This window comes from Acomys minous, assembly GCF_964271855.1.
Source record: "Acomys minous genome assembly, chromosome: 2".
Taxonomy (NCBI): domain Eukaryota; kingdom Metazoa; phylum Chordata; class Mammalia; order Rodentia; family Muridae; genus Acomys; species Acomys minous.
In genome coordinates this window covers 30,907,408-30,930,571 of record NC_140484.1, presented here as the reverse complement: position 1 = coordinate 30,930,571, position 23,164 = coordinate 30,907,408, and the positions used below count along the sequence as shown (strand labels likewise).

The window sequence follows — 23,164 nt, the reverse complement described above, 5'->3', positions numbered from 1 at the left end:
CCCACCACACACCCCATACACTTTGAAACACCATTCAGACAAGATGCCTTCGTTTTCCTCCCACCTCCATGCTTAACCAGTCACTCACTTCCAAACTCCTGAAAGCACTTAGCTTTCTTACCCCTAAACCCTAGTGCCCATGGCACAAAGTTTCAAGTCCCAGGGCTAACATCTAAGACACAAGATGCTCCCAGGGGACAATTCTTCCTCCCTACATAGGCCATTTCTCTCTCTCCAGATGCCTCACTTCTCCCAAATTTCTTTCTGATTTGTTCTTCCTATTCTTTAACATCCAAGGAAATCACTGGTCCCCTTCCAGAGGAAGATCCCAGTGTTTCTTATCTCCAGGAACATAGAGAGTATTTTGTCACATGGTCAGATATTGCCTTGTTTTACAAGTTAATGCGCGATTTGATTGAAAAATAATGAAGTGAAGTTCTACAGGCCTCACTTTGATCAGTACGATTATTTTATATTTACTAAGCCTAGCTTCCATCTAGCCATCAAGTCTTCTGTTGTTTGGTACTTGGATTTGGGGAATCTGAACATCTCATGGGAGATGGAAGAGGGTTATGTGCATGGACCATCTCCCTCCAGTTCCAAGGGACCATTATTTCAAACCCCACTGTAGTCAAGAGCCACAAATCCATCCACATGGTCTTAGCTTCCAACACCTTCTGAGAACTACACTTAGAACATCTTATTCTTTAGTAAGGATAGAAACTCCGATAGGAGACAGGTCATATCCTGTACCCTAACATGACCTCTCCCTCCCCACAGTGTCCAATACTCTACTATCTGTTTCCAGCACAGAGTAGGAACCTTTTACATGCAATAAGTAACAAGTGGTGGATCCCCACAAGGCTGTGGAAGGGGGTTGGTTGTCAGGGCTAGCACAGCCCAGTGCACAAAGGATACCACCACATACCTGGGATGACCTTCCCTTACACAAAGCCAGATGATCCCATATGACGAGTTTCCACCCTGAGTCAAACACTTCCACCAATAGCACCTACTGCTTACATTCTGTTCCTGGAAGTCATCCCACCGAAACAGGTGTGATATTTATCTCAATCAAAACATGGATCTAAGTGTCAGTTCCCAAAGGAAAAGGAACAGGAAGGCTTATTTTGAAGGGGGGGGGGGGAGGGGAGAACTTCCGAAAGATGCTATTTACAAACACAACCTTTCAAGGACAGGAAATAACAGAGAGTACCTCTTGTTGACACAAGAGGTGGCTAACCTCCTTCTTAAGACTGTTAGGAGACCTGAGTTTCACTGTCGCTCTGAGATACATGATAAGTTAATCAGCCCCCCCCCCTCCCCAGATGCTATCTCCAGGAATCCCAGCCTTGAGGTCAAGAAGGCTCCTGAGAAAATCACCAAAAAGCAAGAGAAAACAACAGATAAAGCATGTGGTTTGGAAAGTGGACAAGCCAAGGTTTGAAAGCTGGTTCTGACATTTGATTTTCTGAGCCTTCCTGTCCTTAGCAAACAAAACAAAACCAAACCAAGGGGAAGTGATGTTTTCCTTAAGTGATTCTAAGGCGGGGAAATAATAATGGTGACCACTTGATGGGTTCTGCTTTTGCACTGGGCAGTGACGTAACGTGCTTTTCAAATGAGTCATCTGCATTTCCACACAATGGGGCAGATAGTATCATGGGGCATGAAGAGGTTTTATTATTTGGCCAAGGCCTTCGCCTTCAGAGGCAGAACCTGGATGTAAAATCATGGGCTCAAGTCTTCACACCTAGGTTGATATGCTCATGAAAAGCCCTGGATACAGGCATGTGGCAAACAGATGCTAAGCAAAGGGATGACTGGATAAGATCAGATTAAGGGACATAAAGGGGGAAGAAGGATGTTTTGCCTCTTATCTTTAAGGCATTTCAGATCTTACCTACCACCACCACCCTATGGCAGATAATAAAGTCTCTAAAAGACAAGACTCCCCAAATTTCTTCAAAGTTACCCATTTTATGGTCCCTTCCTATGGAAGAATATAAGAAATTATCCTCATATCAACCTAGGCTACTTGGGACATACAATGGCACACCCTGCCTGGTATAAAAATACCCCCATCCACACCAAAGGCCTAAAAGTTACCCACCCCTCTACTCTACAGATTCTACTTCAGTTCTCTCACCTTAGAGCAAGGGCTCTATATCACCAGAGGTCTCCCTTCCCTCTCCTCAAGTGTAGGGCTGGGCTTAGAACTCTAGCATTGAGCCTGTTAGGCAGGTACTGGGCCACTGAGCTACACCCCAGCCTGCTTTCCTTTCATGTGAAGTCCCACCTAGATGTGTCTTAGAGCCAATAAGCTCTGGAATCCGGATCACCATTTCCGGGGCATCCATGGGAACCCTCAGTGCTGTCATATCAGAGTCCTTGGTATTGACAAGATGATGAGAAGACTCACCCTCGACTCAGTCACAGAAAACAAACCTGGCAGCACATATACTGTATTGTCTGTGGCTGGCACAGCCTTAAAGAGAAGACGAAGCTGTGTGGTGACCGTATAGGTAGAGAGTCTGCGCCCCAGCAGGGGACTCTCATATGTGGATAAGGAGCGGTGATATTCGACTATGAGCTTCAGGACGTTTTAAAAAATAAAGACAAGGGATAGGGAGATGGTGTGGTGTTAGGTGTCAAAGCTGGGACAAAGTGGACCTGGTGGCTGCCATACCCTGACTCCTACCCTAAAGTTCTCCTGCCCCGGAAGGAGCCTGGCTGCCCACTTCACCCACCAGCTGCTCTTCTCTGTAATAACACAGCCATTTTGGTTACCTGGTCCTTGAGAGTTATCCTTTACCTTCCTGGCTTCTTGGCCTGGCTCTCTCCATCCCTCGCACCTCACATGGCCTAGGTTCAGGGTCATGTTCACTCTGGACTCTTCGGATGTCCCTGCCTCTGGCTACACTCTTCCTTTTATCTACAATAAACTTTCTCCTCCACCATTCCTAGGAGCAGTCATGTTCCTTTCCTTTTTTATTTCTTGACTTATATTCAATCTAGTGCCAAAACTGAGACCAGTCATGTCCTTCCTGTTTCTTTCTTTCTTTTTTTTTTTTTTCATTCAGATGGTTCAGTGGTTAACAGTGCTTTAAATAAACATGACTACCTGAGTTCAAATCCTTAGCACCCATCCTAGACAAAATGATTTTTTTTGGGTTCAGTGAGAAACACTATCTCAAGATAATATGATAAAAAGGCAATAAAGGAAGACACTGATGTCCTGTTCTGGTTTCTGAATGAACACTCATACATGTGCAGAATGTCACATTAACAAGTATGCACCACATCTCATATATATGTGTATATATATATATATATATATATATATATATATATATATATATGTATATTAAAGTTAAGAAAATTAAGTAGGGTATTCTATGTGGAATAGTAGTACTTGAGAGGTTGAGGCAGAAGGCTCCTAAGTTCATGACCATCCTAGGTGAACAGGGAGGTTCTGCCTCAAAACTAAGAGCTGGAGATGTGGTAGAATATTTATCGACCATGTTCAGTCCCAGAACAGAAAGAAAAACATGGATGTTGATGAAGCGTTCTAAGATATGCAGAATCACAAGGTAGAAACCTCTGGGATTGGAACCACTCACCCTATATCCCTCCTGAAAAGAACACATTGGCCTACCTTACTTCTGAAGGTGAAACCAAGCACAGGCACTTCCTTTTAATAAAGTAACTTTACCACCATAACTTGGGACCTCCAGACCCAGTGTGGATGGAAGAAGGGCCCCAGATCAAGGGAGCAGAAGTCACAGTTCTCATTGTCAGCAGGACAATTAAGGAAGGAGAAGAGATCCCTACAAGGCTGGAAAGCCAAGAAGTGGTGCTGGAATGGGTCCCCTAATCAAGGAGGAGAATGGTTCCATCTGGCAGTGCTAGCAGATTTGTGAGTCAGTATGGAGTGACAGCAAGCCCAATTTGGATCACAGAAAGTCTCTTTAAAGGAGCCTGGGTAGACACATTGAGAAAAGCCCCCCAACATCCAGGGACTAGGCTGACCTCACATAGGTAACTCATCAAGGTTCTTAAGTTAGCAACTAAAACCACTTAAGGTCAGACATTATCCTTTATGCCCTCTTTTTGTTTGTTTGTTTGTTTTAATCTCTGTTATAATTCAAAGCCTATAGAGGCTATTCTTAGAAGGCCCAGACTCAACAAAGGCTGCTGTTCTAGCAGCCAATACAAACTCAACCACCATGAAATGCACTTGTAAAATATAGCCCTGGATTTTTCAGAACTGTAACCATGAAAGTCAAATAAGGAATTATAAACCAAAGCATGGTGGGCAGAAATTCCTTTTCATTGTGTTTAATGACTGTCCTGGTCACTGTTCTACTGCTATGAAGAGACACCATGAGCAAAGCAAGTCTTATAAAACACAGCATTTAGTTGGGGGCTTGCTTACAATTTCTGAGGTTTAGTCCATTATCATCATGGTGGGGAACATCAGCACACAGTGAGCTGGAGCAGTAGCTGAGAGCTACAACCTGATTTACAGGCCAAGGGAGAAATAGTGGACTTGGCATGGGCTTTTGAAACCTCAAGACCCACCCCCAGTGACACACTTCCTCCAACAAGGCCACACCTCCTAATCCTTCTAATCCTTTCAAATAGTGTCACTCCCTGGGGCCTAAACATTCAAGTCTATGAGGCCCATTTTTTTCTTTTTGTTTTTGTGGGGTTTTTTGTTATTGTTTGTTTGTTTTGTTTTGTTTTGAAACAGGGTTTTTCTGTGTAGTCCTGGCTGTCCTGGATACGTGTTGTAGACTAGGTTGACTTTGAATTCACAGAGATCCGCCTGCCTCTGCCTCTCAAGTGCTGGGATTAAAGGTGTACACCACCATTAACCTGGATAAATATCTTTTGGGGGGAATAGGATGGGGGGGGTTGAGATAGGATTTCTCCTTATTGCCTTGGCTGTCCTGAACTCACTTTGTAGACCAGGCTGGTATGGAGCCAATTCTTATACAAACCACCACAATGACACAGCTCTCCCCATAGCAAACCAAACCCCCAAACATCATAAAATTATCTGTGCTATAATATACTACAAAAAAAACAAGATACCTTAACATTAATCCTTGCCTCTGTAGAGCACCTCAAAGCTTAAATAGTTCCTTGAGAAATAAGAAACCAAAATTAAAATAATTTAATTGATAAAATTATCTGATCAGAAGATGAGAAGGGGGCATAATTGGTTGAGAAAAAAAGAGACTGTATATAAAAATGACTATTTTAGCTGGGTGTAGTGGCGCATGCCTTTAATCTCAGCACTTGGGGAAGCAGAGGCAGGTGGATCTATGAGTTTGAGGCCAGCCAGGTCTACAAAGTGAGTCCATGACAGCCAGGACTATAAGAGAAACTCTGTCTCAAAAATAAATAAATAAATAAATAAAGTCACATAAAAATGAATAGCCTGTTTCAGAGACACTGTGAACATTTAAAAGTACATGGAAATTAAGCTTACACTATGCTTCCAAAGGTGGAATGCACTTTTGTTTCACTGAAATTCAGAGAGAAGGGTAAATTAGTTTTGTTTTGTTTTTTACGAGTATCTTTTGTTTTAATATTTATTTATTTCTCTAATTTACCTTTGAAAACCAATTTCTGTGGCATAAAGAAAACAAACAAAGACCCTGGTTCTCATTGTGTCTTATAAAAGCCGAAAGGTTTTTAGTGTACTGTGTTCAAGCATTTGGGGTGGTAGAACAAAACTCCATAAACTAGGCAGCTTATAAACAAAAGAAACTAGGCCTCTCATGGTTCTAGAGGCCACAAAGTCAAAGGTCAATGTGCTAGCAAATTTGAAACCTGGTGGAGACCTTTGCTTAGCTCACCTCACTGTGTGTGTCCTCGGGTGCTGGTGGTGGGCAAAGCTGCCCAGCGGCCTATTTTACAGCCTCATCCATGGGGTTTTATCCTTATCTCACTCACCTGCCCCAAAGCTCCATCTTCTGATGGCCTTAGCTTTCGGGTTAAGATTTCAAGGAGACACCCTCAAACTGCAGCAAGTGAGGTAGAGGAGGATGCAAACTAGTATCAGGGTGGAGGGAAGACAGAATGTCTACCCCCCCCCCCCTTCCGGCTTCCTCCTCTTCCTGTTCCTGCAGACTGCATAACCACTTCATAAAGGCCCCTGCAGATGAACCCAAGTCTGGGTGGGTGGCACTCTCTGTGGACTCTGCTTACTTAAAGCAGTTCTCTTAGAAAGACACCTGCAGAAGATTTTGTTTCTGATCTATCTTTATTAAAAATTGTTGGTAGGGGGAGATAGGGAAAGGGAATGGTTTAAACTATGGAAGTTAATCCCTCTTGCAAATTCATCTTAGAAAGTGAAGCTTTAAAATGAAGCCTCGACTCTCCAGATGTTGATAGTCATTTTCTTGGGCTTTAAGGAACTTGATGCCATTCAAGCTTAACACACACACACACACACACACACACACACACACACACACACACACACACACACAAAGAAACATAAAATCAGATTTATCAAAAAGAGAAAAATAAGCTGATGGACTTTTCCCAGTTGACTTATCAGGTTTTTTCCTAAATATCAACTCCCCGTCTTATGTAAGACATTTTTAATACATTTTAATTTTTTTCATATCTTTTTGTTACAATTTTTAAAAATGCTTTCCAAATGGAAACGCTCCTCCTGACATGTTTCTACTGTTTTCTATTCCTCATGCTCAAAACAAACACAACAGAAAACACAAATTCTCCAGGTGACAAGTGAAGAGAGCCCCAAACAGAATTTAATCAACAATTCTTACCTTGGACACAAAAGACTGAGTATAAGGTTTGATTTAACGGGGGCTAGGCACCAGTAACTCAACCCAGACAACAAAGCATGCTGCCCACTTCTCCCCGGGTGTGTCACGTGTCTCTATGAGTCAGCCCTCCGTCTTCTTCAGTTCCCATTCATGTCCCCCTGTGAAATAGATGTGGCACGGAGAAACAGGTGAAAAACTGACACACACACAAGGAGAAAGACATGAATATCCCAACCTTAGACCCAGGCCAGCCTTGGAAGCCCTGTTCTCTGAGCTTCCTACATCCCTGGTTCAGAGTAAGGCGAAGCTCCTGATCTCTTTGTGTAAGAGCAGAGTGCTGTCCCTGGGAGCATCTCCCTTCCGTGCTGTGTGTGTGGAGTCAATGCAGTTCCAGGTTCCCAGCAAATGTACCCAAACCTGCCCAGATGTTAAGTGGGAGTGTTAAACACACTCCAAACCCACTGTTCTGTGAATTCTCCATCCTCACACAACTTAAGTCTAGTGTAGAGACGTCCATCTTAAAGGTGCACATAATCTCCGGAAAAGCACTTTCCTGTGGCATTCCCAGGACTAGAGCCATAGGCATTAGTACATTTTCAGAGCTCCCGGGTGATCCCTAATGCTCTTTGAAGCCTGTACCCTAGGAATTTACTGCTGTGCACCTAGGCCGCAGAGTCGCCACCTGTGCGGTCTGCTGGAGGCTGACAGGGGCGTCTGGGATGGAGACTGACTATGTATCATTATCCGTTACGTCAATTCCCCCACAAGCCATCAAGTGAAGAGTCCCTCAGGTGCTGGTTCCAAAATTCAGATGGAAAATGATTGATTGATGCAGCTTGAGCTCTGCTGTCGTGTTAATGGTTTTAAAGGATCTTGGAGGCCAGTGGAGATTAAAAATCCATAACCACGACTGTCTTAGGAGCTGGGGCTATGGGCTACACCAGGATCAGAAAATAGCACTTCAATTCAATATAGCTTTTCTCTTTTCTTGCTGCACTTCACTTTCTTGTTGTTCCTGAGTTTTTCAAAAAGCAGGAGGCATGTTTTCCCTGTCTGAGGAAGGTCTGACTTGAGTTCTGTGACAACCATCTACTCGGAAGCATGACAGTGAGGCTAGCTCCTGCTCCCTCCGAGGGTCAGCTCTAGATGAAATCTGGGAGCAGATGAGGAGACCACAAACATGGGCTGGAGCTGGTATCTGTGGTCAGTCCCCCATGTGCACAGAGAATGAAGGCCTGACACTATCTGGGGGACAGGGCCCATCAGGGACAGCCTTAGGAGCTCAGGTATGACAGTAGACATGGGCATCAGCCCACCAAGGGCCAGGACATATAAACAGTCACATTGTTCAGAGAGCCTGGGCTACCCGAGGAGCTTGTAGGGGGTCCCAGGATTCTTTTATTTGTTTGAGGGGGCTATGTTTACTTGGTAGGGATGTTTCTCATTTTAAAGTTGCTCATGTAAAGCAAGCTCTCCGTTTGCTCCAGAGCTGCCCAATGCTCTGTCTTGTTTGCCATTGTGCCTTCCAACCTGGAGACCCCTCCCTAGCTCTGTTCCTTGGGACCCAGGATTCGCAAAGCAGCACTCATCAAAGGGGGAACAAGCACTTCTGGTAAATGCTTATGGTCATCTCCCAAGCCGTGTGCGGGGACTCCTGTTATGAAAGAAGTCCATTTCCCAAGACAGAATTGGCATTTGGTCAGGGGGGAAGCCTATTTTACTTCCTTCCTAGCCCCCCTCACGTTAGTGTCCAGATGCCAGCTTTATTGAAAACTTGATTTTTACCCACATAGAAAACTCAATATAACTTGGCATTTGATAGTTATGTGTGCTATGTGCCACGTAACAACTTCATAAAAGCATAGAGAATCTTGCAACAAGAGACCAAGTGGCCTAGAATCCACCTTTTAATCTACCAAGCAGAATGTTCTTAAGTAAAACCTACGGGATGGGCAATTATCAAGATGCCCTCCTTCCTCCGTGCTGAGGGCAGAGTGCCCTGCCAGCCCCAGGGCAAGGCTGTTTCTGTCCTGAAGCACTAATGACCCTCAAGCCAGACTTTCAGGAGCCTGAGCATGGCGAAACCTAACAGGTCATCCCATTCTCCTTCATTGCTTAAAAAGGCTTGCTCCTTTCTGATGGCCGTAAGATATAACATGCTCACTCTCAGGGGGTGGGAGGGGACCATTCAAGGGCAGGGACACCCGAATGCCTGGATGCCAAAGGGCTGTCATTTACGTGGGCATTCTTCTGGAATGTTCTAGCTGTGGAAAGGCAAAAGACTATGGCGATTCAGAGCATAATCTTTGAGATCTACTGTGCACCATCACAGTCTTGGTCCTGCCCACGGACTAGCCATGCCACTTCGAGCAAGGTATCTGGCCTCTCTGTACGCCAGTCTCCCTACCTTCAGAGAGAACTTAGTAAAAAGCACTCTTCTCATGGGGTTGTCGTCAGAATGAAACAGTAATTCCCTTCATTTATGGGATGTATTTAGCCATCTCTTAACACTATGTAGGAAATGCACAAGGAAGAGCGGAGAGCTGTCCACATGATGGCAGAACCCAAGCTCCCCAGCCTCAGTCCCACCCAGAGAAATCCAACCTGCAACTCACAGGCAAGCACGCCAGTTTTGAAGAAAACACACTTATTATTTGGGGCATGGGTTAGGGAGGGAAACTAAAAGAATATATAAGAAATGATGACCACCACCCTATGGTCACATACCTTCCCACACATCAGCAGCCTAGACCTGCCTCAGCAGTTCCATCAGCATTCACATAAGAAGTACAGTTGCTAAGGACCACCGTGGAGGGTCGTCAGATGTAAGGGCAGTAGCAGGGAGCATGTGGGAAGGCAGGGCCTCGCTGAGGTCCCAAGCATCGCGTGTGATTGGGCTTCCTTGTGCTGAGCTAACTGTTGGGTTTCCATCTATTTACAAAAGACTGGTTTCAACTAGTAATAATGCACTATGTGTCTGCTTCATAAAGAAACAAGCAGGGTGCTAAAGAGTATATGTTGGAAGAGCAGAGAGAGTCCTGGAGAGTCACAGAGTTAAGGACAGATGTAGTCCAGGTGGCCTGTGGAGGCCCCAAGGCAGGACAGAAGCTGAAAGAAGTTCAAGGATCCCCTACACGAAGCAGGAGGGAGGTGTGGGGAAAGGTGCGTGAGAACTGGCAGGCCCCTGCTAGCAGTGTTCCACTGGGTGGAGGTTGGGGTCAGAGGGCAAGGCTCTTGGAGCTCCTCCCCACTGCCTTCACATTTCCTAGTTATGCAGAGACAGCAGGAGATGAAAATTGTTCTTTTAGCAAGCCACAGTAACCAACAGTTCTTAATCTGCTTACTTACATGAGATAGTAGTTAAAAATATTTCTCTGCACACAGTGTCTGTATCTTCAGGGGGTAGCTTGGCCTTTCACAGGTACAATTTGTTTCGGAGATAAAGTCTTCCTATGGCAAAACATATCCAGCAATTGCATCACCCAGGATGTAAAGGTAATTGGTAGCAGCCAGACATGTGGCTTTCGGGGGTTTGTGCATTCTATATGTGCCATACAAACGGGGTCATGTGTATGTGTGTGTGTGTGTGTGTGTGTGTGTGTGTGTGTGTGTGTGTGTGTGTGTGTGTGTGTCCTTCCCTCTCTCCATCTAAGGAGATCTGTTTCCTTTAGGTTCGGAAATAAGATTAAACCAGAGCTCTTCAGAGAGAGGAAAAGAAACTGACCACTCCCATGGGTGCCATGACCCACACCCACTTACAGATGTCATCCTGCCAGTCTGAAGTAGGCTAGACTGTGTGACATGGTCAGTTCTAGCAACTGAGGACCCTCTTGACACTTCACTGGAAGGCCTTGACGTTCAGCTCAAGACCACTGAGCTGCATGTCTGCAGAGAACATCAAGTACTGGGCACCTCTGTCATAGCTCAGGAACCCTCCCTAAGCTCACAGAAAACATCAAATAGCCAAAACTACCTTATTAAATTCCAAAAGCTATGTATTCCAGACTGTGGCCCTGCACAGACCCTCATATAAGCAATTTCTTCTCTATGTTGGGACTGCTGTGGGCAGAGGATGAGAGCATGCGTGTTCCACTGAACAGCTCCCAGGACCTCTGCCTGTTGAGTGCTGTGCCGACTAAACTAGTCACATTAATCTCCTCTGTCCCTTCCTCTGGGAGCCTATCCTGACTTCCACCTGAAATGCCCACCTGGTCAGGCTCACGATACCATGTTCTCAGCTAGGTGAGTGTCACGGTTCACATTGTTTCTAAGGTTAGTTCACTAATGTGTGCTTTCCTCACTGGACTTCAAATTCCAGTTCCCACATCTGTCAGCACAGCTCTAGTTTCGCCAGAACCCCTAACCTTTGGGAGAGCTCTGTGGGCTGTCACGAGGCTGCATACCCTTTCATGGATCTTCTTCCACGTGGACTGAGAACGAGGCTGGAACCTGCCCAACAGAGTAAACGGAGTGGAGCATTATGCAGCGACTAAAAAAGACACTGGCTTGGAGTACTTAAAAATATGGGTTGAAACTTAACCATAAGCTAAAAAGTCAAGATGCAAAATGGCACACCTATGATTTTAATGCTGACGTCAAACCCACACATGAGGAAAGTGGGAATACAAAAACAAATGTGGTTAAAATGAGCTGTGCTTGGCGTCTGCCTATGATGAGTTTGTTCTTTGGACTTTACTGGTTTTCAGTGAGTTCTCTAATGAAAAATCCTGCTCCTTTACCCTTAAACTGCATTTTATAAACTCAATCTCAATTGTTTTCTACAACAAAGACTTTATTTTACATTTCATCTACTTTGGAGCACTCAGAGCCCAACCTTAAGTACAAACCTGATCATATTTTCCAGCTTCTCACACAGTGCTTCCTCCCTTCTACCAAGTCCCAGACTCCTCTGCGCTGAATGCTGCCACCTTCCCAGCCAAGCCCCCATTTTTATTGACTCCTGACCACTCTCCTGGGATGAACTATACTGCTGATCTCTCCAGGTGTCCTTCCCGAGCCTCTACCTATAAAGGTTAGCTGACCTGTGTGTGGTTAATTTCACAACACTTCTGACAGTGAACATTGGCCCCATCTGGTTAATGTGTCCCCTAGACAGAAACTCAGGCTGAGACTCTGGTTAATATCTCATCCCAGACTTAAATGTGGTGACACTATAATCCCAGCCCTAAGGAGACGGGTAGAAGGATCTGAGTTTCAGGTTAGCTTGGGCTATCCAGTAGAACCCTGTCTCACAAAGACAAATGTAACACTCGGGTCAAGTGGTACTGAAAAGTGCAGCAAGGCTTAAAGAGCACTGTTTGAGGATCTGGAGGGGTGCCTCTGTAGTTAAGAGCATTTGCTGCTCTTACTGAGGATGTAGGCTCAGTTCTCGGCACCCACACCTTCCGCCACACAACTTCCTTTAAAGCCAGTGCCAGGGCCTCCCACAGGATCATGCACGCACACGGTGCACAAACATACACTCTGGGCCACAAGATAATATTGTCTAAGTAGTTAATTTACTCATACTGGGGTGAGTAGCGAATCCTAAATTATGAGGTATCACTAAGCTAAAGGTGTGCCCAGAAATTTGATATGAGGAAAAGTGCAAATATGATTTCCTTAAAACATTCAAAGAATATTAGGAATTCATGTGAAAGTCATTCTGTTAATGTGTAAATGCACTAGAATGGTACCAGTATTTGGGATGTTACCAAGGACGGCAGGAAAGGGCATATAGAGAACCTTCCATCATCAGACTATGGAAGCCTGGAGTGGTTGATAGGACCACTATCCAGTCACTCTGCGCAGCTCCTCCTCTCTGTAGTTCATGTCTATCTCTATCCCATCACATCCTTCTCTGGAGCAAGCATACCCTACTGGTCTCCAAGAACATAAGGCTCCTAGTAAGACTGAGTCCACATATCTATCACCAACCCAGAAAAACAACGGGCGGCAAAATGGCTGCACCCTCGATGTACTACCGTATTTCAGAAGACACCGTATACATAGTTTCTCCTTCTCCTTAGGAATCATATGAGAAATACAGCAAGTCTTTTAAAAAATAGCCGCCAGCTAGACACATAGGCCTTTAGAATACTGTCATTTCATACAGGTAATAGAGCTGTGACATCACAGCCTCCTCTGTCATTCTCCTTCTCCTCACGTACAAGAAGAGCAGGGCTGGATGGTGAAGGAGGCAGCACGCTGCCGATGGGGGATATGGGAAACGGGCTGCACCTCTTTTCTTTGTGGTTACATTCTTCACTCTGGTATTCAAAAAGCTTTGTACATCTCCATTAAAATCTTGATCTGAAAAACCTAAAATTACGTGTACCATATGATCCAGAAATACCACTCCTTGGCACAGGCTCAAAGGATTCAGCATCCTACTCCATGGACACTTGCCCAGCAATGTTTATTTCCACCTATTCACTATAGAGAGGAAATGGAAGCAAAAGATGGGGGAAATAAGGAAAATGTGGTACATATACACTATGGAATACTATTCATTTGTAAAGAAAAAAAAATGAAGCCATGAAATTTTCAGGTAAACGGATGGAACTAGAAAAGATTACATTGAACAAGATCTGGTAGGCCGGGTGTGGTGGCGCACACCTTTAATCCCAGCACTCAGGAGGCAGAGGCAGGCGGATCAATGTAAGTTCGAGGCTAGCCTGGTCTACAGAGCGAGTCCAGAACAGCCAAGGCTAACACAGAGAAGCCCTGTCTCAATAACAAACCAAACCAAAATGAACAAGATCTGGAAAGGCAAACATCGCACCCATGGTCTCTCTTATCAGAGGTTCCTAGCTCCTAATCTACAGGTCTGAATATACAGCACGAGTAACCGCAGAAACCAGCAAGTTCTAAAGGCACTGTGGGAGGTGGGGAGTTGAGAGAGGAATAGGATTCATGTGATATGAAGGGGGAAAGGGGAAAAGGAGAAGGAGGACTCTAACTGGGGACCAGGGGGTGAGGAGGTTGACACAGAAAGAGAAAGAAGAAGGAGGGATAAATAGCACCAAGGTTGAAGCCTCAAGGAATAATTATTTTACACTTGCCTAAAATTATATATGACAAGAGAGAGAGAGGGAGGAGAGAGAGAGAGAGGGGGGGGGGAGGGAGAATATAAAAGAATATTAAATGATGAAATGATGAAGTTGTGCCACTTGGGCTGACAATGTTTGCTATAAGAACAAAACACTAACAGTACGAGGCATAAGGAACCTTGAGTAGCTGGTCAGTGTAGTCCAAATGACTCCCAAAACAAGATAGGGCATTGATGCTACCTTGGATGCCCCTCAGAGGTTGATGGTAAGACCCTATTGCTGAAGACATTAAACACTGGGCTGGAGAGATGGCTCAGAGATTAAGAGCACTGGCTGCTCTTCCAAAGGTGCTGAGTTCAATTTCCAGAAACCACATGGTGGCTCACAACCACCTATAAGGAGATCTGGTGCCCTCTCCTGGCAGGCAGGCGCATATGCATGCAGGACATTGTATACATAATAAGTAAATAAATCTTTTTTTAAAAAATTTGAACACTTAGGACACGGGACTTGGATTATTTGAACCAGTCTGAAAGCATCCTCCCTGCAGCCTAGTTTACACAGTATTATAAGCTACTAACTATGCAAGCTGTCAAGGAAGGGAAGCAATTACTCGTCCTGCCCAGGTATGACACCTATGAACCACAACCAGGATAGTAAGATATCCAAAGATATACCACTGCCACGTTGGTGGTAACCAACAGCTGTCTAAGTGGACTGAAGACTTACTCAATAGGAAGGAAATCATGCCTAGTACTACAAACCTAGACAACTCCTGGGGACTAATGAGGTTATAAATCTTAGAAGAGGATCTACTATTGCCACTTAGCTAAACCAGCATTATTCCTTAACTGTATCCTAAATGTTATGCGTATGACTACAGAGAAGTGTAGCCATCACCCCTCATCAAAGAGGCTTCTCTCTACAGCAAATAGAGACCCTCACAGAAAATCACAACTGGACACAGTGAAAAGATCAATGGATTGTGGGGACCTCAGCCCCAGTGAGTATATCTGTAGAAGAAATCCTATATCTATGGCTCAGGGAATATTTCAGAATAGAGTGCATGTGTAAGAATAAAAAAAGAGAAGCTATCAATTTGATAGTGTGGAGACATGGAAGGTGTTGGGGGAGAAGAAAGGGAAAGGAGAAAGTGATGAATTACATTAAAATGTAAAAGTTAATTAACTTATAAAATATTGGGCTGATTATAGAATGGGAGAAAAACTTTGCCAATAATGCATCAGACAGGGGATTAACATCTAGAACACATAAAGATCTGGAAAAAAAAACCCTTTAAAGTATCCACTTAGTAAATGGGCTGCTAAACTGAATACTTTCCTCAAAGAAACACAAGAGAAAAAGTACTGAAAAAAAAAAGTTCAACATCCTTAGCCATCAGGGAAATGCAAATAAAACTGCCTGGAGAGTCCATCCTCCCATTCCATAACAGCAGGCACTAACAAGAAAACAAATGACAACATACGCTGCTGGTGGGAATGCAAGCTGAAGAAGCCACTATGAAGATCAGTGCAAAGCATCTCAAAGATAAAAATAAAAGTAGACTTACCATACGACACAAGTACTCCACTCCTGAGCATGTATCTGAAGTCTTCTAAGTCAACCTACCACAAAGACATCTGCACATCCCCGTTCAGTGCTGTGGCATTGACAATAGCTAGGAAATAGAACTAGACTGTGTGCCCACCAACAGGTGAATGGATATGCGTGTGGCATGTATGTGTGCCACACACAAATTAGGAAAATATTCACAACGGGATTTCATCCTGCCAGAAAGAAAACAGAATCCTAACATCTGCAGGGAAGCGGATGGAATTGGAAATCATTATGCCAGGCAAACAAAGTCAGATTCACAAAGACAAATGCCAGGTGTCTTTTCTCATATAGGTCATAAAACTAGAACGATAACTATGCTGGATAGTTTTATGTCAGCTAGACACAGGCTAAAGTCATCTGGGAGGAGGGGAATTCATTTTTTTTTAAAATGTTCTATAGGGACAGGCTGCAGGCTAGCCTGTAGGGCATCACTTCATCAGTGATTGATAGGGGAGGGCCCAGCTCATTGTGAGTAGTGCTATCCCTGGGCTGATGGTCCTGGATTCTACTTAAAAAAAAAAAAAAAGGGCTGAGTAAGCCATGGGGAGCAAGCCAGTAAGCAGCAGCCCTCCATGACCTCTCTATCAGCTCCTATGTCCAGATCCCTGCCCTGTTTGAGTTCCTGTCCTGACTTCTTTCATTGATGAACAGAGGTTTGATAATGTATGCAAAATTAGCCCTTTTATGCCCAACTTGTTTGAATCACGGTGTTTCATCACAGCAACAATAACTCTAAGTAGGAAAGAAACCGTGTAGGGAGAGATCTTGAGGTGGTGGGTGTTGGAGGGAGGGTGAAGGAGCACATGCAACATGAAAGCACGAGGGCTGCCGCAGGGTAAGGGGAGGGGGGCCAGCAAGGAGTCAGAGGGATGAGGGAGAGGGTGGGAGTCCAGCATAAGAAGAACAAAATGGCTGGGTGGTGGTGGTGGCTCACGCCTTTAATCCCAGCACTCGGGAGGCAGAGGCAGGTGGATCTCTCTGAGTTCGAGGCCAGCCTGGTCTACAAAGTGAGTCCAGGACAGCCAGAGCTCTGTTACACAGAGAAAACCTGTGAAGAAGAAGAAGAAGAAGAAGAAGAAGAAGAAGAAGAAGAAGAAGAGGAGGAGGAGGAGGAGGAGGAGGAGGAGGAGGAGGAGGAGGAAGAGGAGGAGGAAGAGGAAGAAGAGGAGAAAAAGAAGAACAACAACAAACTGTGTGTGTGTGTGTGTGTGTGTGTGTGTGTGTGTGTGTGTGTAGACTGAAAAATGCATATGCCACCTGGCATATTCAGAAGCACCCAGGCCCTCTATCTGCCCTCTGTGGGAATTAACTTCTGTCTGTCCTGCCCTCCCTTGCATTTGGACAGAGTGCCTGTTGAGGGCACACTGTGATCTATGTCACACTGAGTGGATGGCATCATGTTGACCTTCTTGTCTAGTTTGTGAGCCACTAGGAAGTAGAGATGTGTCATGATCAGGTACATTACAGACAGTTGCCCAAGAATTTCAATATATTTTAGTGTTGGAAAAGCCTACTGTACTAATCCTAAGAGTTAGGAAGGTATATCTGAGCAAGCACACCGACAAAAGCCTTGGGCTACCCCAGTTCCTGCAGCAGAGAAGCACTGTGGCTAAAGGCAGGTGAGCCTTTCACCATTGAAGTCATCTTCATGATGGAATAGAAGTTCTTTGTTTTTTTTAAAAAGATTTATTTATTTTATGCATTGTATATTATTGATGGAATAGAAGTTGTTTTGTTTTTTTAAAAAGATGTATTCGTTTTATTTACTGTATATGAGTGATTTGTCTGCTGAAGAGGACATAAGATCACATTATAGATGGTTGTGAGCCACAATGTAGTTGCTGGGGATTGAACTCAGGACCTCTAGAAGAGCAGGCGGTGCTCTTAACCACTGAGCCATCTCTCCAGCCCTGATGGAATAGAAGTTTAAATGTGGAATACTGCTGAGATCACATATCATTAAAGACAAGTGTCACTGGAGCCACCACCAGTTCTCATGCACTAGGTCTTTAAATACTGAATAATGCGCCCTCATTGCCAACCTGGGAAAAGGACACAGCAGGAAGGGAAGGAGACTTAAGCCCAGAACAGGCATAATAGTGACTCCAACCATCTGACCCTGGCAAACCTGGTGTTTTAAAATCTGCTATACCACTTTCCAATACAGCGGGTAATCAAACATTGACCATACATAATAAGCTTAATAAAATATCTGACCTAATTTCCTTAAATAGTTTAACATTTTAATATAGTTGTGCTATCAGCTCTGAAAAAAAACATTAAAATATTGATTGTTGCTTTCTTATACGTCTGTAAACTCAAGTATAATTCCTGTTACACTCCATGGCCTTTCAGGGATTGTTTAATGTAGAGCTCTCTGTGCAAGGCGATTGTGCTTTCTGTAAAGCTCATCACTAACAACGAAGAGAAAAACTGGCCTGTACGTGTTTCTTTCACAGCAGTTGTCTGGTTTTATTCAGTGCCCCTCTCATGGAGTGAAGGTGACTGATCTCTCTGCTGGTTTGCTTGACACAGAGTTTTTGGCTAACCCTGGCCAAGTTGGGCAAACTAAAAGTGTATCCATTATATTTGAAATGCTGACTGGCAAATATAGTTCCTTGCTTTAACTCTATAGACAGAGCTACATGCAAATGTCTCACTGCTTTTAGTAATATAAACAAGTCAAGAAACTGTCTGTACAAATAAAATATGTGCATTAATGGTGTTTATTGTTGAATAGTGAAACTTTTTTCCACTCACTCCTTTTTGTTGGTGTACAACTTCTAAAATGTCTAGTAAATACTTTTATATTGTAAAACTAAAAACTTCAGTTTTAAAATCTATGACAGAAGATAATGGGTAGATGAACACTGTTGGTTTTGCATCCTGTTTATACCAAGCATCCCATTTTGTTTTGTGTTTGGGATGCATGTACATGTGTTCCTGTGTGTGTGTGTGTGTGTGTGTGTGTGTGTGTGTGTGTGTGTGTGTGTGTGTAGCAAAGGAAGGCAGACATTAGGTGTCCTCTATCGCCTGTTACCTTATTCCCTTGAGACCTGTTCTCTCACTGAATGTGAAGCTCACCTCATCCATCCATCCACCCATCCATCCATTTAATTCATTTATTTTGTGAGCGAGGCTTTGTCTTCAACCCAACCCAGCCAATCCACCCCCACCAGTGGAACCACACCTCACTCTTTTCTGTGGGTGCTTGGGTTCCGAACTCAGGCCCTAAAGCTTCTGCATCAAGTTTTCCTTTTCATTCCCTGGGCCATCTCCTCAGCCTGTCTCTCTGCTGTCTGTAGTGCTAGTTTGTTTTGGTTTTTCTTTTGGACAGTACTGGGGATTGAACCTAGAGTCTCATGCACGCTAGACAAGTGCTCTACCATTGAGCACCACCACTAGATCTACACCAGGCATCATCAGACACTTCTTCCCAAGGAGGGAGAAGAGGCTAATGGTACATTTTGTGCAGGTTAGAAAAGGGACGGTCACATTCACCATCCGGAATACTCCAGCAAACTAAACTGACAAGGTACGCAGGCTTTCTTCCTGACAGAGCACAGGACTCCTTGGGAAAGGGGATAGGTGCTGGCTGCTGACCTTTTTCGGAGAAGAGGCTGATCCAGAGGGCTGGAAGATCTGGAAAGCTGGGAGGAGGCAACCAAAGTTTCCTGATGGACACTGGCATCCCCTTGGTGACTGGGGAAGGGCTTTCCGAACTTAGTTGAATCTAGAGTTGACGGTGACTGACTCCGCAAGATAATCCGCTCATCTGGCTCTCTGATAACCTGAGTGACAACATGCATTATTCTTCACTTGTAGTTTTGGTTTTGATGTGCCTAACATAGAACTAGGAGCAGGCTAGGACAAGGAAGAGAAATTGAGGTCAGATAACAGAATGCATGGCCAGGGATCTCCTGTAAATAAAAGAGGAGGCTGTGGTACAGAAGCCTCAGGAGACCAGGCCAAGGGCACATGGCCAAATGGCTCTGCATTTGGTTAACAAACCAAAGTAAACACACTTGGAACTCTGATTTCTGAGGACATAGACTTTTTTGCTTCTGGGAAAGATGTGGTATTTAAACAAAGTGCATCTGTGCTGTACACATACAATGCCGTATATACTTAATTTCCTCCACTTATATCTCTTTCAGTTTGTAGTGTACAAGCTGGAGCTTTCAGTCTGACAAATTGATCAAGTTTGAGGACAGGTTGACCACCTCACTGTATAAAAGTATCTGATTAGAGGAAGGCAACATGAGTCACTGGTGATAAAGCAAGAATCACTCTCTATAAACCCTTTCTTGCTAATAAATCAGGCAAATTAAGGAAGGGAAGCAAGCCAATAAATCCCACAGAGATGCAGACAGTGGAACCTGGGCGCTGGTCTGTAGAGACCCCACCTAAGCTATGCTACCCCAACATGAGCAGCACACCTAGGAATATATCCTCCCTACTCATTGCATGGGCCATGACCCAGACACTGGAAACAAATCACTTACAGATGCTGATGCTAAAGTTACCTGTTGTAGGGGAGGTTTTTCCTCCTTGCTCCATGCTCCCAGAATAACGACTCATGAGACTCAACATAATTTTACAGATACCTAGGCCATATAGCTAGGCTCTTCTCTGTCTAGCTCAAAACTAATATCCCATTCGTTCCATTCTAAGTTCGGACACATGGCTACAGGGTTACTTCTGCTAAGGCACTATATGTCTGTCCTCCTCACATCTTGCTGAGTGAATCTCTTGTGCCTGGCTCTATCCCAGAATCCTTTCTGCCTGCCAGATGCCCCACCTCCTATTTCCTGCCTAAGCTGGAGGCCATCTGATTTTTTTGTTGACAGGGGTTGCGTCTATGCAATACATAAGATATTCTCTCAACAGTTACCTTTACGTTTGCTGCAAGGCTGTCAAGAGAAGATGCTAGAAGAAAGGGGAAAAGTGTGAGGATTGTTATTACCAATTAGCTATAAAACCTGACACATTTATCCCACAGCAGAAACAAGATATTAGATGATAAATGAATGATAAAAGAACTGAAATGCTCCCTTGTAAGTTCCAAGATCACAGCCGAGTCTCCCTAGGGGCACTGAAATTCTATGGGACCTTTCTGTCTTCCTGGGGTCCACTGTCAGGTTGTATTTTCAGTGACATTACAGCTGGAAAGGAGGTGGGGACAAACCTGCCATGGATCATAAGTTCTGGACCCTTCCACAGCCTTAAGGAGAGAAAACATATTTTGCCCAGGTGCCCAGAGCTTCAAAGAAGGCACTATGGGTCTAATATAAAGTTCCTATGCACTGCTTCAGAGTCCTTGTTTGTTTCTGGAGACCTATTTATTACATAGGATTCCTGGTGGATACTTGTCCAAGGTAAACAGGAATGTAAGATTAATCCAATCAATACATAAGAACACAGAGAAACACAATGCATCTAAACCGCAGTTCACTGTCATTACCCTAACTGTTCATGAGAGGTAAGTACATACCTGTGAGTGCAAGGATGATGAGAAAGCAAAGTAGTGGCCTGACATGTACAAGACTCTGGTTCCAAACAAAACAAAATCCTGCAGTACTAAACAATTAATTCCAGAAGCAATCAATACACATGGAGAAAACTGAAAAGCAAGTGGGTTTTCCCTCCTGGGTTTAATGACAAAACATTCTCTGGACTCCTCGTTCTCCTCACAGCACCAGTTGCAATAAGGAAGAAACAAGAAGAGATTTTTTTTTTTAAAAAAAAAAGCCTGATAAGTTCCCTACCTGGGCATGCCCATCTCTGGGAAGCTTATGAGAAAATCACTCAAGCCCCACCCCAGTACTCTATCAAGATCTACAGTTCAAAACAAGAGCCCACACTGGCTCCAAGGCAGTCTTAGAGGCACAGCTTTATTCTCCCATAGGCTTGTAGGTGGCCCAGGCACAGGGATGGCTTCACAAGCCCCAGGGATTCCAGATTGTAAGTCCAGAGATCTGAACATCTGGAGGTTATAGCTCTGCTAACAACTTGATGTGTGACTTGTACTCACACTGTAATCTCTACAAACTTCCTCACCTGCCAGGACCAAGAAAAGGCAAAGCCTAAGACAAGTGCAAGGTACGGGCGCCGTCAGAGGCAAGCCAGCAGGAACAGACATTTGCTGCTGCTTGTGTCCACTGAGTCAGGGAAGATGGCACTGCTTTTACAGGCTACACCAGCGATCTTCAGTTGCAGGGCTTAAATTAAATGTCGGAGGCGATGAAGCCCTTTTCCCTCTTGAGCCCACACTCTGTCCGTGCTCAGCTGTCACCAGTCACTCTGCTCTAAGAACCCTGGCCTGGGTTATCACAAAACACTCTGCGACCCCTTAAAGGCATCAAGCCTCACACAGGGAACTAACTCCACTGTGAGGACGTCACAAGGCAGTACTACCAGGAGGTAACAGAAAGGACCATCACAGCCCTGTCTAGACTTAGAACTCTGGGCAAGCTGCCATGACCTTCACTAGGGACAGACACTGTCAATCAATGTGTAGTCCAGAAACCTCAATGGCAGCGGGAGGGGGTGGGGTGTCCCTTCAGGATCTTTCATGAAACCGCCAAATTAAAACCTGCATCCATCATTAAACTAGGGCATGATTTATTCCTCTTATTCTCATTCTCCCAGGAAGTAACAAAATCTACCACGACACATCATAACATTACTATTCTAATGGTGACATGTCATTACATTACTATATGGCGACATGATGTAACCTTACTATTCTAATGGTTAGTGACTTCTCTGCTAGTGTACTGCATTTTACAATGACTCACTTTCAAGTTCTAACATGGTAAATGTGGACAGCCATCACCCAGGTCAACCACAGCCCTTTACAGTCCTCGTTAACCATTTGCAAATGCATTGGGCCCTGACATCCATACTTCTGAGCACCACTACCTTAAGCCTAATTGCCTCAGAGAGCTGGCTCTGTACACAGGATCTGGTCAGCAAGTGTCATGACCTCCCATCAGTCTCTTATCCCTTTCCCCTCAGAAAAAAAATGGCAAAACAAATAACATATTTGCTGTCAGTGAACTTTGTAAGGAGTTCCCACCAGGCGAGCTGCTGTCTGCCCTGCCACCCTAGCTGGGGGCTGCAGCCACATGTGTTTAGTCACACCACCCTGCTCAGTCCCGTTCAAGCACCGAAGGCAACTTGAAAATGAGCTGTCTTGGTTGCCACTGCCCCATGGGAATTGCACAGCAGAAGAGGCCTTGAGAATCACTGTTTCCAGTGTAACCTATAGCTCCTCGGAGTGAAAGATGCTAAGTGGGAGGCACTGATGCTCACAAAAAGAATGTCAGTAATAGGAAAGCCAAGTACCTTTTCTCGCTGGAAAAGCAAAGTTTAAAAACTTTGATTTCCTTCTGGACTTCTGTGAATGATGTACCAAAGTATTTTCACCAAAGGGGTTTCCACTGTCCACCTGAAAGTGAAAGAGACATATAAGACCTCACCTACGGTAGCTTGGATTCCTTTCTCATTACCCATAATGCCACCCCCCATAGGGCTGTTTGGAAAATAACCTAAATTACAGTCTCCAAGTATGTCACATTATACTCTGCAGAAGAAATTACCCACCATCTCCACTGGGGCTGGATATGAGGGTGTGTGTCAAATGGGAGCATAAAGAACTGAAGTTAGACACAAATTACG

General features: G+C 44.4%; 1 protein-coding gene across 3 annotated transcripts in view; it reads right to left on the bottom strand.

Annotated features, from left to right (window-relative positions):
• Positions 1-6,776: 6,776 nt before the first annotated feature.
• Positions 6,777-23,164, bottom strand: part of SPATA6L (spermatogenesis associated 6 like) — a 52,351-nt gene continuing 35,963 nt past the window's right edge. For 2 of the 3 annotated variants that reach the window (XM_084769774.1, XM_084769775.1), the window contains 6 exons: positions 22,832-22,934; positions 20,376-20,410; positions 19,085-19,272; positions 11,177-11,261; positions 10,161-10,262; positions 6,777-6,970 (listed from right to left, as the gene is read on the bottom strand). In XM_084769774.1, coding sequence (XP_084625900.1) covers positions 10,173-10,262; positions 11,177-11,261; positions 19,085-19,272; positions 20,376-20,410; positions 22,832-22,934 — 501 coding nt within the window. In that variant the 3' untranslated portion in view covers positions 6,777-6,970; positions 10,161-10,172. The remainder of the gene's footprint in view (positions 6,971-10,160; positions 10,263-11,176; positions 11,262-19,084; positions 19,273-20,375; positions 20,411-22,831; positions 22,935-23,164) is intronic. The other variant, XM_084769776.1, reaches the window with a different exon arrangement.